The sequence below is a fragment of the Coloeus monedula genome (assembly GCF_965178545.1).
Source record: "Coloeus monedula genome assembly, chromosome: 27".
Taxonomy (NCBI): domain Eukaryota; kingdom Metazoa; phylum Chordata; class Aves; order Passeriformes; family Corvidae; genus Coloeus; species Coloeus monedula.
The window spans coordinates 5275712-5291463 of NC_138807.1; the positions used below are offsets into that span (position 1 = coordinate 5275712).

Sequence of the window (15752 nt, forward strand, 5' to 3'; positions counted from 1 at the left end):
TTTTAGTGCAAATGGTCAACAAATGGCACGGAAGGTGAGCGGACGCCCCGGGATTGGGGAGATCCCGAGCCCGCTCCCGCTCAGCAGAGCAGGCAGGAATCTCAGCACGGCAGCCCACGGATTTCTGGAAGCACACAGAAACTTAGTATAACTCATTAGGAGCAGGAGAACTCAGGAGGGCAGTGAGAGGCCGTTAATTGCAGGAGGACTCTCATTAATTGCGGTGGAACTCGTTAAGAGCAGCCCAGCGCCGCTCCCGAGCAGGAACAAGGAGAAGCTTCCTGGGAGTGCTGGGGGTTGGGATTTCCTCGGAAGGGCTGAGAAAGGGACAGGTCTGGAGGCAAAAAGCAAATCCAGGTGGTGCAGAAGGGGTGGGAAGGGGAACTGTGGGGGAACAAACCACAGCTGCTGTGGACTGGGAACTGGAATGGGATTTTAGGGAGGGTGTGGGGAATGAAATCCACGTGGCTGCTCCCAATCCTGGGTGGAATGGAAGTGCTTCCCTCTCCAGGGGCAGCTCACCGTCGGGGGTCACATTTTTAATTAGTTAATAAGACTCCAAATCACGTTAATTCCTGATTAATTCCTGCCTTTTCCTGTGCTGGGAGATGCTGTCCCCGTGCAGATCCCAGTGGAATGAGGATGTTCCATCAGTGCCCTGGGCAGGGAATATCAGCCCCTTTAAATTCACTCATTCCCAGAAATCTGGGAACCGCCATCGATCCGGCCACAGAGAAACCCCCAATTCCCAGTGTGAGGAATCTGGATGGGATCTTTCTAATTTGCAGCACAGAATATTCACCAGGACCACCAGGAACAATCAATTCTCGATTTAATCCAACAGAATTTTGGAGGATTCAATCCTGGTCATTGTGTGGAGCAAGAGATTTTTTTCCCTCAGGTGAATGAAGGAATTTTTAAGTTCCAACCACTCTACTTTGCCTATTCCAAAGGAAAACATCTAAACTTGCCTTAGGCTCCCTTATTCCTGCTTAACATCTGTTTAAAATTCCAGTTAGTTTAAAAATACCTATATATATATAATATATATAATATATTTCTGGAATAAAACCACAAAAAAAATGTACTGTACAAGAGTTATGTAGAGTGCTTCCATTGGCTGTATGTAGTTGAGCTACTTTCCTAATATCCAAATATTTAAATAAAAAAAGAAAAAAAAAGAAATGACAACAACAACGACAAAAACAAAAAAGTCATAAATAAGTAACAGAATAAGTAATGAATAAGAATAAAAAAATTAAAAAATCATGATTCTACGAGCCTGGCATTGCTATGGAAATGCCCTTCCTGTTGCCCAGGAATCTCTCACAAAGTAAAAATTAGGATTATGCAGGTTAGTCTCTATTTTTTTTTAGCTGCTTTAAGATGTTCTGATCCTCTGTCTAATCAAGTAATGAATTATAGAACTTTCATGTGTGCTCAGAAATGCTCTCTATATATGTAGCCATATATAGAAATAGATATATATTACATATATATTTAAAAAAAAACCAACCAAACAAAACCAAACATAAAAAGCTTGGAAAAAAAATAGTGTTTAAAGTGGATTTTTGGGATTGGTGGCCGGCAGCGGCTCCGCTTTGCCGGGATTGCTGGGAAAGGAGGGAGGGACAAGAGGTTGGGGACACACCTGGGGACACCTCGAGGGAGGAACAGTGTCACAAAGCACAGTCACAATTCCAGGGGGTGGCAATGCAGGGATTTGCTTCCCAATCTGGGAGAGAGGAGGGGGCACAGCCGGGGCTCGCCCCTCCAGCCCCAAATTTCGGTGTTTGCCAGCATCTCCTGCCCTTCCTCAGCTGCCCAAACCCCTTCTCTAGTGCAAAGAGACACGGACAGCGTCCCGCCGGGGCTTTGGTGGGGGAAAGGGGGGCTCTGGAGAGGAAAAGGCCAACGGAAAACTGGAAAACCGGGAAACTCCTTACTGCTGGACGGCAACGAGCGGCTCGGGGGTGACATCGCTGGGCGCCACGGGGACGGGGGCTCGGCAGCGCGGCAAGCTCAGAACAACAAGCTGTGGTTACTCATTGTACAGGGGGACACGGAGCAGCTGCTCCGGCTGATCCTCCGGGATGGATCCTCCGGGACGGATCCTCCGGGATGGATCCTCCGGGACGGATCCTCCGGGATGGATCCTCCGCAAGAGCCCGGCCGGAGTCACAGCCGGTCCATCCGGAACGTGTCCTCTGTGGCGGGGTCGGTGAGGACCATGTCGGGGTCGTTGAGCATGTGCAGTCCATCCAAGGTCAAAGGGTCAATTTTGAGTTCATCCAGAGGGAACTGGGAATCCGTGTCGAAGCTGACGTCCCCCACTCCCGCCAAGGAGCTGGTCAGTTCTTTTGATAAGCTGGGGGGGGATTCTCCTGTCACTGCGGGGAGAAGAACACACAGGGGGTCACTCGGACAAACACCGGTCTGGAAGTCATCAAACAGCTCCCAAAAACCCTGGGAACATTTATGGAGCTCTCAGGTAAATAACATCCATCCTCCTCCAGATTTCAGGTTCCTCTCAGCATCTCCAAACCACCAAATGCAACCCGAAATTCGTGTCTGGATGTTTGGTGTCACTTGAGTCCCTTTTCTCTCCCTCAGCTTTAGGAGGAATAACCTCCATTCCCAGCATTCCCACCAGCAATCCCTGGCTGCAGCCACAGTATCCCTGGGCAGAGATTGTTTCCAAAATCCTGCTGTGACCAGACTGGCCACCATATGTGACACTCCAACCCTTTGCTGGCCAGCTCGGGCTGAGCAGAGGAAGGAGTTTGGCTCTCACAGCTTCTCCTCACTGCGGCAGAGGATCCAGGGAATTCAGAGCCAGGGAAAGTCCATAGGAAAACTGGTGCTCTACCTGTGTGCTGGGATTCCAGGTGAGGGGGACACTGGGACACACCTGGACTGGCACCGCGGCTCAGGTGAACAAACCCCTCAACAGCAACAATCCCCTTTTCCTTTCTTGGCTCAACAGAGAGAAACCCCAAGGCCGGGATCATGGAATATCCTGAGCTGGGAGGGACTCACAAGGATCATGGGATGCAGCTCCTGGCCCTGCACCGACACCCCAACAATCCCGCCCTGTCCCAGAGTGGTGTCCAAAGGCTCCTGGAGCTCTGGAAGCCTCAGGGCCAGGACCATTCCCTGGGGAGCCTGGGCAGTGCCCAGCACCCTCAGGGGGAAAGAACCTTTCCCTGCTCTCCATCCCAACCCCCTGACACAGCTCCAGCTGCTCCCTGGGTCCTGTCCCTGCTCCCAGAGATCGGAGCTGCCCCACGCGAGGAGCTACAGAACCCACGGAGTCTCCCTCAGTCTCCTCCTGAGTGTCAGAGCTTTTCCCATCCCTGAATCCCAACTTTGGACACTCCAACAGCTTCAGATCTCCCGAGGTGCCCCAGGTGAGGAGCAGGACAACCCCTTCCCTCTGCCACCAACACCACAGGGCCCGGTGCCCCCCTGGGAACGGCATTCCCAGGCTGGAGTTACCTGTCAGGATGATGTTGGGGATGTTGCCGTGGCTGGAGTAGTTGAGCTGCTGCGAGTCCTGCAGGCTGCCGTGGCTGCCCGTCAGTCCCATCATGGCAGCCTGGGAGTAGTTGAGGGTGGAGCAGGGGCTGTACAGGCTGTTGGAGCTGATGGCGTTCTCGATCATGTTGAACTGCTCCAGCTGCAGAGCAACACGGGAATTGTTAAATCCCAGCCTCGGGAAGGACAGGGGGACAACGGACACGGCTCGAGGACGGGACGAGAGACAGGCAAACAAATTCATCTTTAGCTTTGGTGCTCAAAGAGGGGCTGTTGGCCCTGAGCTTCCCGGGATATTTCCTGCCCAATTCAGAGGAGGGGGAGGAGGATGCACAAATCAAACTGGGCCGTGGGAATCAGGAGAACGAAAGAAAAGGGAGGTTTTAAAGGAAAAGAAAGGGAGTTCAGGCTCGCCCTGAGGTCTCTGCCCACCAGAATTCCCTCTCTGGACACATTCCTGGTTTAAGCGTTCCATAATTTAATGAATCCGTGCTCTGGTCGGCCAAACCAAGGGAGGCTCTGACTATTCCCAAATAAAACCAGCCATGGATTATTCCCAAACTCTGGAGTCAATCACCTACAACTGACTCCTTCCCAACTGCAATTCTAGCCACAAATGTGGAGCTTGAAATATTTAATGATTTTAATTTTTCAATGTATTTCCATGATGTTTAATTTTAAATTTTTTTCAGTGTTTTATATTTTGTCCAATTTATTTTCATTGTTTTAAAGATTTTGGTTTGTCATTTTAGAATTTAATTTCATTATTTTGATTTGCAAAATTTGCATTATTTAAAAAAATTCATTATTTTAAAAATTTCTTTTCATTATTTAAAAAATGTCTTTTCAAAGCTCATTCTCATTATTTTAAAATATATTTTCATTCTTTTTCCTTTCAAATTTTATTGCTTATCCCTTTTAAAGTTGTCATTACTTCTCCTTATTCCTTCTCCTTATTTTTCCTTCTTAAAATGAATTTTCGTTATTTTAAAATTTCTTTTCAGTATTTTTCCTCTTTCAAATTTCATTATTTTTCCCTTTTAAAGCTCATTTCCATTTAAAAATTCTCACTATTTTTCCTCTTCCAAACTACCTTATGTTTCCTTTTTCAAGCTGATTTTCACTGCTTTAACATTTTCTTTTCACTCTTTTCCCTTTTCAAAGCTGCCTGACATTATTTTCACTTTTAAAAGCTTCATTATTATTATTATTATTTTTTAATTGCTTTCCCTTTTTTTTTTTTTGGCAGAACATTTTAAACACCTACGTGGGAGTGGGAGGACAGAGAGTGAGGAGGGGGAAAAAAACAAACAAAACAAGAAACTGCTGAGTAACACAAACAAAAAGAAGGAAAACTCTACATGGACAGAACGGGGACGTGACAGAAAATTAACTGGGAATTAATTGCCATTAATTTGATGTGGGAGAGGCCGAGCCAGGCCCGAGATGAATTTGCTCACCTGGTGGGAGAGGGCATTAGCCTGCCTAGCTGTCATCTGCTGCTCATAATAGGAGTCCCCAAAAACACTGCCCAGCATGGAAGAATGCTGAAAACAAAACAGAGGCTTTATGGTGCAAAATCCCAAATTCCTCCCCCGGCTCTCCCGGCACCGGGAATTCCAGAGAAATCCGCACGGAGCGGGCGGGAATCGCCCGGGGCCCGCACGAGTCCTCCAGGGCACAGAGGATCCCACAGGATCCCAGGGGATCCACACGGAGCAGGAGGGAATCCCACAGAGCCCAGGGGATCCACATGGAGCAGGAGGGAATCCCACAGAGCCCAGGGGATCCACACGGAGCAGGAGGGAATCCCACAGAGCCCAGGGGATCCCACAGGACCCACACAGAGCATGAGGGAATCCCACAGAGCCCAGGGGATCCACACAGAACAGGAGGGAATCCCACAGAGCCCAGGGGATCCACACGGAGCAGGAGGGAATCCCACAGGGCCCAGGGGATCCCACAGGATCCACACAGAACAGGAGGGAATCCCACAGAGCCCAGGGGATCCACACAGAACAGGAGGGAATCCCACAGGGCCCAGGGGATACACATGGAGCAGGAGGGAATCCCACAGAGCCCAGGGGATCCCACAGGATCTCCACAGAGCAGGAGGAAACCTCTTGGGAGCCACAGGATCCACACAGAGCATGAGGGAATCCCACAAGGCCCAGGGGATCCCACAGGATCCACACAGAGCATGAGGGAATCCCACAGGGCCCAGGCGATCCCCAACAATCTCCACAGAGCATGAGGGAATCCCACAGGGCCCAGGGGATCCCACAGGATCCACACGGAGCAGGAGGGAATCCCTCGGGACCCACAGGATCCACACGGAGCCGCTGGGAATCGCCCCAGGGCACAGGGACACCACAGAACCCCACAGGCTTCTCCCAGAGCACGGACAACACGGAAAACTGGGATTTATGGACACGGACACTGCGCTGGGAAACACGGGGAGGGACAACAGAGCTGCATTTCTGCTCCTTTTGGAATTCTGTGTTCACAAATGAGGCGGGAGGGGCTGTTCTGGCTGTTCTGCAGCCTCAAATGGCGAAATTCCTGGTTTAAAGTCATTCCATGGGAACTGCAGAGCAGGAAAGGTCAGGGGGAAGCCCAGTGAAGAATTCCAGGAGGAATTCCTCAGCCTTGCTAAATTACTGTCCCCTCCCTCGGTTATTCTCCATCATTTATCAAGAATTTCAGGTCCATGTTTTAATTCTGCCCCAAAAAAATGCCAGACAAAAATCAGCAACATCACTCCTGATTTAAAATTCCCAAATCCTGATATTCCTGCTGAAAAAAACACTATTAACTAACAAAGAGAACATCTATAGAAGACAATTTCCATGGAGTGATTGTCTCAATCTTGGAAAACAAAATTCAGTTGCTGGTTTATCCAGATGGCAAAAGCAGAAGGCTACAAATTTCCTCCTTAAAAACCTAAGCATGGGAAATTCAGGAAAAGCTTAAGAAGAATCAAAACAGGCACAGATTTTAGACCCTCAAAAAAATACCCTGTATTAAAAAATAATTCAAAAACCACCTAAATTGTCCTTCCATGAGGGGATTACCAGGAAAGAAGCACCAAGATATTCCTTAAAAACCTCCCCACTTCCAGCCAGACCCCTGGGATGGGGGTTGATTTATAGGGATGATTTGGGATGAATGTGGATCAAGGGAGGAATTCCCAGCCTGAGACTCCATGGCTGGAACTCCTCCTCCAAAATCCTGGCTGAGCAGATCCTGGTTGATCCCAGAACTGCTCGGAGCAGGGATGGTTTGGATGCACTTGGAAAAGAGATTTGGGATTCACTTTCCCAGGCATTTATGGTCTGTCACAGGCAGACCACCCAACAATCCCTGACATCCCTGCTCCATGTGCAGCCACAACTGGGAAAGGGCTGGAACTGGAGCCACTTTTCCAATTTATCACCTGGTCATCAACACTCTGGAGGCTGCTGGATCCCTGGAAAGAAAGGATCAAACACCAGGAGGGATCAAACACCAGGAGGGATCAAACACCACAAGAGCCACTGATAAGATACTGGTAAGAGAAAAGCAAAGCACCCCTTAGAGCAATTTAAAGAAAATTTGGGGGTTTTTTAACCACTGAGACCTGATTTGCTGCCCTGTCAGGCTTTGATCAACTACTCCAGCTCCACATTATCCAACCTGCTCCATCTGCTGCTCCTAAAAAACTGGAGGCAGAATCCAGAGCTCACTCAAGCAAGTGGATCAGGAGACGATTCCCAGCCGAGAGGCAGGAACAGGGTCAGCTCTGGGTGATCACTGCATCAGTGAGGTTGGAAAAGACCTCAGGGATCACTGGATCCAACCTAATTCCAGACCAATCTATGGTTTATAACCATTTCTAAGGAAAATCTGAATTTTGGGATGACACAGACTCGATGGGAAGCAAAACCAGCACTAAAACCCAACTGCTATTCGAGAGCTCCAAAGAGGATCGAGGTATTTTTTCCCTTGAACTCCTGTCATTCATTCCACAGAATGGGAGTGGCAGAACAATTCCCAAAATGAGGACAATCCCTAAAATCTCTGTGTTTCACTAAGCACTGTTTCCATCCCAAAAACTTTGGGGAACGTGAGAGATAATCAAGGAGAGCAGAATGTGCTTGTGCAAGTCCAGCTCAGAGCCTCCTACCCAAAGCCAGCCTGGGTTTGCTCCTCCTGTGAAGGGTGCTGGTTCCTACAGCTGCAAGCACTGGAATTCCCAAAGGAAACCCACTGGAAATGTCATTCCTTCAACACTTCAGAGCCTTGGAATCATTTATCAACAACTGCAGGAACAACACTGTGCAAACACCATCTCCAGAACCATTGCAAAGTCACCAGAGCATCTTCTGGGGTTCATGGAGCGACTGTGAAGAAAAACCAACCCCGAAGCACAAATCCCTGGCTGGAATGATCCATCTAAAAATACCTACCAGGTTCTCCAGGTCAGAGCCACTGGAGCAGGAATATTTCTGTCTAACTGGAACAGGATGCCAGGGATGAGAGCAGGGAAGCAGCCAAGGCACTGGGGGTGGAAGCCATGCAAACACAGAGCTGGGGGGGCAGGCAGAGCTTTCCCACCCCTGTGGGGACAGGGAGGACTGGTGGGACACACACACACGGCTGGGACACGGGAGCAGAGGGGTTGGGAGAGGTGGGGCATGGAGAAGAACCTGTGGTGAATGAACCGTGTGGGACACAAATCAAAGCCCAGGTTTGTGGTTTAAGGAATGTCCTTTGGCACTCGGAGGATGAAACCCCAAATCCATGGGGGAAAGAGGAGCACGTGGAGGCACCTGCCTGGTCACACCCACTGCATCCCACTCATCAGTGCCAGGCTGTTCCACAGTGGAATATTCTGCTGTTGGAAGGGATCTGCCTTCACTCGGGGCAGATTAAGGGATTCTGCTGCCTGGAGCTGCCCCATCTTCACAACCAACCTCAATCTCCCCTCCAAACTGGTTTTTCTTCTCTCTGCGTTTCACATTTGTGACCACCACCAGCTTTTGGGTCATTCCCAGGGGCAACAAATCCACCTCAGTTTTAATTCAGCAAAACTAAGGAATTCTGTGGGTGTTTAAGAGGCCAATACTACAAAAAGCAGCATTAAAAAATCCTCTTCCTTCCACTCAGTGCTGTGGTGTCCCTCTCAAACAGAGCAGAACCTGAGAAAGTTTTTACAGGACAAAACCAGCAGGAAAAATCATAGCCCAGGGTGTGCTCCACTTGCTGCACTCTGGTCCTTGGGACTGACCAGTGGCAACAAGTCTGGGGACAAAACCAAGCCAGAGTAATCAAGAAATCAAAGGGGGAAAAAATCAACGTAAAACCTAAATTTGGATGTGCTGCCCAGTGAGAAGTGAGAGTCTGCAGCAAGCTCTGCTCTAGGGGACAGTGCTGGTTTCTGGAGGCACACAGAGCACAGCAGAACTCACAGAAGCAGGCAGAAGAGAGAGAGGTTAAGAAGCAATTAAGCCAGGGTTAAGGAAATCCAGACAATTCCTGCCACTTGGATCCAGGGCTGAGCTTACCATGACCTGGCTAATGAAGGGGACCTAGAGCTCCTGCCTGGGAACCATGAAGGGGCAGCCCTTATTTAGAAAGGACCCTCCTTATAGCCTTCAACGTTCAGTGGTGAAACAGAAAATGGATTTGCAGACTCTTGTGATGCTCTGGAAGAATTCCCTGCACTTCTTTTCTCCAGGTGGGATTCTCTAGAGCAGCCAGCTGGGGCTCTTTCAGCAGCATCAGGCACTGAAAATGCACTTTCTTACACTGGGGCACCCTCAAAGTCTGCTCCTTTTTCATTTCTTGCTGCTGGCAGGTAAAAATCCCCCTTCAGAGGATCACACACTCTCCTCAGTTGTGATTTCCATCCAGGACACGTGGATGTGTGAGGAGATACACGCAGAGCAAGGAAAAGCAGCTGGCATGCAAGGGAGTGTGCTGGGAACCCATTCCCTGCCAGCCACAAGCTGCTCATCTTAAGAGCATTTTCTCCAGTGTTTTCTCTCACAGGGCGTGTTCCCACATAAAAACCGTCCTGATCTAAATCAGTTTGGGATATTTAGCGTAAATATTTAAATGTTTAGTGCCCCAGGAGATTTCCTGCTGCAGGAGGCCCTGAAATTCCCCCTTCCTTGCCCTCCCAACTTCACCTCCATCAGCTCCCCTGGGATCCTGGGAATTGAAAGGGTTCTTCCTGGAGGTTCTGCCCACCAAACAAACACCACCCCAAGTGTTCAACCAGCAGGCTGATTCTGTGATTCTCTGCTCACTAAAAAAGGCAATTCAGCAGCTCCTGAAACCCTGTGGGAGTGGATGGAAGGGCAGAAGAGATGGGACGTCGGTGATGCATGAGGCACACACGGAGTCACAGTGAGACAACTATGGGGCAGTGATGGAGAAATCCAGCTAAAAACACACACGAGAAGCAAGGCCTGTGGAAGCACAGAGTCCCTTACTTGAGGGGAGCTGCCAGGAGAGAAGCCTTGATTGGAGACAGGAGAGGTGGGAGACTGGTTGGCTGGGGATCCAGCATTACTGCGGTACTGCTGGAGTGAGGCCTACAGAACAACACAGAATTAAACACCATGGCATTGAGGGAGGCTTGGAAAATACAAACTTCTGGAGTGATGGAGCTGGGAGAAACCATCCTCTTCAGTTTCTGTGTGGGAAGACAGGATTGTGTGAATGAGGTCCCAAAACAGGGGGAGAGCTCTGGGAGTCTGCCCCGGAGCAGGGACAGGCACAGCTGGGAGCGTTTCCTGCCTGTTCTCGCTTATGCTCGATTCAAAATATATTAAAAAAAAATCAGGTCAGCCAAGGATTTAGGGCAAAGAAGTCTTGGAAGCTGGGAATAATTCAAAAAGAATGTCATTCATGCTTCAGTTCAAGTGCCAGCCCCACATCTGTGTTCACTGGGATCCTGCTCTGCCTCCAGCTGGGTTATCAGCACTGAGGTGCAGCTGATAACACCCAGCTGATAAACCTGGGGTACAAACCTGTCACCACACAGCCCCAAACTCCACTGCAGCCCAGGACATGGAGCAGACACCCTCTGGGAATTCACACTGTGTTTTGCAGGTTTATATCTGTGATTTTTACACTCTTCCCAGGTGTCTTGAGAAGTTATTTTCAAAGATTTCGCTTTTTTCCCCCCTCGTTCGAAACAAATTAATAATATCAGCGGTATTTGAATAATGTTGTACTAATTAACATAAAGAGTAGCCCAGCTCTTCTCCTTTTACTTCCTTTAGAAATTAAGGGATGATTGAGGAGAACCTGCAATCCAGTGAATGTAATCAGGTTTGCAGTGTGGGAGAACTCTGCACTACCAAATTTTGACCCCAAATTCTGTAAATCCCAAGAAAATTTCCCTTTTTGCTCTGCATTGCCACTTCCACCCTGTCAGCAGCCACCCAAACTACAAATTAAATTTCACTTCTGCCTCACAAAACCTGTGTAAAAGTTGCCAGCGAGGCTGTGACAGCTCCAGAGGCTTTTTGACAAAGTGGCTTTAAATCTGTTTATTTAGGAATTACTTCAGTTGCTTTAGAAGATAAGCACAGCAGCCTAAAAGTTCAGGTCATAAAGAGGTTTAGGATGAGGAAAGCAACACAGAAAGCAAAGGATGAGATCAGAATTGTCTGTACTGGTGCTACATGAGGATTAGAATCAAAACAGGGACACATTTTGAGTGGGGTGGGATCCTTTCCACTGCTGGATTGTCCTTCCCTCTTCCCCTTCCCATCCTGCAAGGGAAGCAGCTGCTCTCAAGGAGCACAAACTGTTAAAAATTTTATCCACAACCGAGGGCAGATCAATAGAAATTATTTCTTCTCATTCCCAAAGCCATTCCTGTCACTACAGCGCTGCCAGGACACCACAGGTGGGACAACCAGGACCCTACGGGGGCAGAAGGAGCAGGGGGAGCTGGGACATCCCTCCCTGCCTGGCCTGGCATCCCTGAGTTGGGATTTTCAGCTGCTGAGACAGAACATTTCCTAACAGACTGTGGTAAAACAAGCAGGAAAAGGGACCTGTCCATAAATCCTCACTCCAATTCTTCTGGCCACTGGAGGCAGCCACAAAATCCATTTTGGAATAGATGCTCCAAAATTCCTCAAAATAAAAGGGTTCTGAGGAGAGAAACTGCAGAAAATACCTGGTTCTTGACAACTTCTGGAAAATAAATTTTCCAGGTGGTATTTTGACTGGAAAATGCTTGTTGTAGTTGGATTCTCTCTCAAGGCTCTGGGAGCTCCCCCAGTCACTATCCTGATGTGCTGGGGGACACCGGACACCCTGAAAACACCCCAATAAATGCTGACAGATTTAAGCTGGGCCTAATCAAACCCAGGACAAAATTTAATGTCAATTTTTCCTCTACAAAACACTTCAAGGTGCATTCAACCAAAACCATCCTAAGTTTACTTCAGCTTCCCTAAAATTCTCCTTCTCACGGGGTTGTCCAAGCTCATTTCCCACCCTACACTGCACGTTCCCAGCTTTCCCAAGGAAAGCCCTTCCCAAACTCACCGAGTTGATGTCTATCCCCATGGAGGGCTGGCTCTGGCTCCCTGGAGGTGACTGGGGGATGGTGGAAGGTACCGTGACGGAGAGAGGGGGGAGCTGGGGGCCCCTCTGCAGCCCCGAGCTCTGCAGCAGAGGGGGGGTCTGGGGCAGGGAACTGGCCACTGGTGCCTGCTGCTGCTGCTGGGAGCTGGTCTGGGTGAAAAAGGGATACGGGGGGAGCTGCTGCTCCAGGGACAATGCATCCATAGCCACGGCCTGGAAAAGAAGGAGCAGAATCAGGGAATTCCCAGGGTGCTCAAGCACTTCACACCAAGGAAATTGAGTCAGGCTTGGTTTGTGTTTTAAAAATGGCACCTAAAGGTTAAAAAGTCAAGAAGCTGCTCTAAAGGAAAAAGTTTCTGCCCATGGCGGGGGTGGATTGGATGAGGTTTAAGGTTCCTTCCAACCCAAACCATCCTGGGATTCTGTAATTCTGTATTTCCAAAGATTCAACATCACCTCCAGTGTATAGACCAATCCTTTAAAACCCAGTTAAATCTTGAGGTCAGAAATCACCAACCTGGGCAGTCACAGAGTTGCACTTGTAAAATCAATTTTAAAAGATAATTGAGCTTCTCTCACGAACTAGAGAAACGGCTTTCGAATTTCACAGCTCACTTTGGGACATCACAGAAAAAATGTGGTCTAAGAGATGGTTTTTATCACAGTTCTAGAAAAGAGGAAGTAAAACCTGTAACTTCTACAAACCTCTCCCTTTTTAAGGCTCCGAATTAAGGAACACCTTTAAAGGAGGAAATTACAGAACAAGAGATGAAGTTCATGGAACCATGGGATGGTTTGCATTGGAAGGGACCTGAAAGCTCATCTTGTCCCATGGCAGGGACACTTTCCACTATCCCAGGTTGCTCCAAGCCCCATCCAACCCGGCCTTGGACACTTCCAGGGATCCAGGGACAGCCACAGCTTCTCTGGGAATTCCATCCCAGCCCCTCCCCACCCTCCCAGGGAGGAATCCCTTCCCAATATCCCACCTAACCCTTCCCTGTGGCTCTTTGAGCCGAACTTCCAGCCTAAGCAGATTAAAACAATGAACCTGTGATTAGAAAACTTGGATTCCCCTGTGAGTTCCTACCTGAGTGATGGGTGAGAGCGGGGACAGCGTGGGGGACATTTGCTGGGACTGAGGTCGCCGCGAGTCCGCGCCCAAGGACAGGGGGCTGACGCTGGGCTGGCGGTGCTGGGACGGGGCCGGTGTCGTCGTCATTCCTGCCAGGAATAACAAACCACCTTCAGCAGGGACACAGCAAGGCCTTGGTGATATTTGTACCCAAAATAATTCCCTAAAGCAGGAAAAACGAGTGGCCTGAGCTGACAACACTGGAGGCGCCTCGGCCGACCGGGCGGGAGCTCGTTAGGTGATTTGTAATTAATTTTGTCAGGTTGAAGAGCATCAGGATGAGAGGAAGAGCCCTGTGGTTTGTCCTGGCTCAAACCCAGGCACGGTTGGTCAGGTTGGTGCCCAGGATGAGGAATTGGAAGAGGCAGAGCAGCCTCAGCAGTTCCAGACACCGCAGGCACTGTCCTCGCACACCTGCACTCGCCAGGCCCAGGAAAAGCAGGTTCTGCTCTGTTTGTTTGGGCTCCAACTCTGGGAATGAGATAAGAGATCCTGGAACCAGGCTTATCAGAGGGCACTTGAGGTATTGTAAAAACAAACACCTCTTTAATGGAAAAAGCAGAAGCCAAACTGGTTACACAGGAAGAGCTCCATTTTTAATGGCACACCAGTGCAGGAAATATCCACCACACTCCCAAGAGCCACAACCCAGCAGGGGGTAGGGATAAACAACTCAAATATTGTCATTTTGTTCAGATCAAGCCAAAAAAATCTGGGAGTTTAGAAACCTCCCCTCTCTTCTGCTTCACCCCAGAGGAACCGAGTCACCCTGGGAAGGGATGTGAGGCCAAGCGAGAGTGAGCTGTTCCCCCGGAGCTGCCAGAGAGCAGCAATTCACGGGAGCCTGCGAGCTCCCAGGCACTTGGCAAAGGCTCAGGGCTTCCAGGCAGGCTGCCAGGGAGCCAGGAAGGCCAGGCTGCCAAGGAGCCAGCAGGAAAAGTGGCTCAGGCCAGGCAGGTTCCCAACACAGCCCCGGCCGTGTTTGCAAACCCAGCAGCGGCTCCCGGGACGTGCGGGAGGGACCCGACACCCTCCGGGCACCAACGTCCTGGGACCTGGCAGGAGGTGGCTTCCCCAGCTCCCCTCAGGGAATTCTGTGACATCCCTGAGCAGGGCACAGCGATCAGAAGCCTTCATGGAGGTTTTCTGCTGAAGAGCAGCAAGGAAAGGTTGGAAAAATCGGTTTGAAAAGCACCAAACACTAAGTGTGGCAATGGAGAAACTGTGGGATAATCTCCAGAGAGAAGCAGGAATACAGTCAGGGAGTGTATCTTTAATTTGTTCTGCCTTTGATAGATCAGGGAATGTTTTCAAAGCATTACAGACTCACCAGTTGGGGTTTGTATCATTTACTTTGCTTATTACGGGGAAAAAAATGTGGAGATCCACTGTGGCTTAAATCCGAATTTCTAAAGCCATCCCCAAAACTTTGGAGACCAAAAAACTCTTCCAAGGATGCTGAAAGTGCTGCCCCACTCTGTCCTCAAATGGTTAAATCCTTTTCTTGCTCCCCAAACTCACCTGCTCAGTCACATCAACCTGATTACAGTAATTTCCTTTTCCCAATCCAGGAGACGTGGGAAAGGGAATCCTGCCCAGCACAGGAAATATATTTGTATTTTTGGATACAAATCCTCATTTCTATTCTAGGAATCAACAGACTGCAACTGTCACTGACAATAAAAAAAAACAAATCAACCCCCAACCATAATTATTTGAGTATCAGTGAAATTACTTAAAAAATAGCAATCAATAATTGCAGTATTAATTAGTAACAGACTCCAAAAGGATCCTCACATTTTAAAAATTGCTGTTCTAAAGGAATGGAAATAAAAGGGCTGCTGGAGATATTCCCATAACACAAGGGATGTTGGGGTTCAGCATGAGGAATTCCAAGAGAGGAACTCCAGTCTTGCACATTAAAAAATAAATAAATAAAAATAAACACTAAAAAAAAAAATATCCCCAAACAAATCCCAAAAAAGCAGATTTGGGCATCAAGACCATGAGATAAATGTCCTGTAACTAAATATAAGTGTCTCATCTTCTTTGTACATACAACACAAAGGAAAATCCATCGACAGTGACGCCAAATTCCCTCTCAGAAACAACAACATTCCATAAATTCCATAATTGCAGGGAGGTGACCTCGCGCTGTGCCCTCACCCTGGCTGGCAGTGCTGATGCCCAGGTGAGTCAGGTTGGCAGCGAGGTTGCCAGTGCTGTTGGAACTGCTCAGGGCTGGGAATGTGGATTCCTCGGGGTCCAGCGGCGTGGGCAGGGGGGACGGGAAGTGGATGTTGGTCAGGTCCGGCAGGGAGCCGCCCGTGTTGTGCGTGGCAGGAATCAAGGCTGTAGTGTTCTCCTGGTCAGCTGATGGGAAGATGCTAAATTTGGGGGAAGGGAGGGGGAAAAAAAACCACAATTAATTATTATTTCAGTCTGGACAAAGCTTTTTAAAATGTATTTAAGAAGAAAATTTCAT

The 15752-nt window shown here is 48.9% G+C and overlaps 1 protein-coding gene across 1 annotated transcript in view; it reads right to left on the reverse strand.

The window, feature by feature from the left end:
* Nucleotides 1–15752, reverse strand: part of CRTC1 (CREB regulated transcription coactivator 1) — a 41370-nt gene continuing 25618 nt past the window's right edge. Inside the window, exons 8-14 of the mRNA XM_082297778.1 lie at nucleotides 15434–15654; nucleotides 13223–13356; nucleotides 12094–12345; nucleotides 10017–10118; nucleotides 4998–5084; nucleotides 3499–3679; nucleotides 1–2390 (exon numbers count right to left, since the gene is read on the reverse strand). Of these exons, the coding sequence (XP_082153904.1) occupies nucleotides 2179–2390; nucleotides 3499–3679; nucleotides 4998–5084; nucleotides 10017–10118; nucleotides 12094–12345; nucleotides 13223–13356; nucleotides 15434–15654 (1189 nt within the window). The 3' untranslated portion in view covers nucleotides 1–2178. The remainder of the gene's footprint in view (nucleotides 2391–3498; nucleotides 3680–4997; nucleotides 5085–10016; nucleotides 10119–12093; nucleotides 12346–13222; nucleotides 13357–15433; nucleotides 15655–15752) is intronic.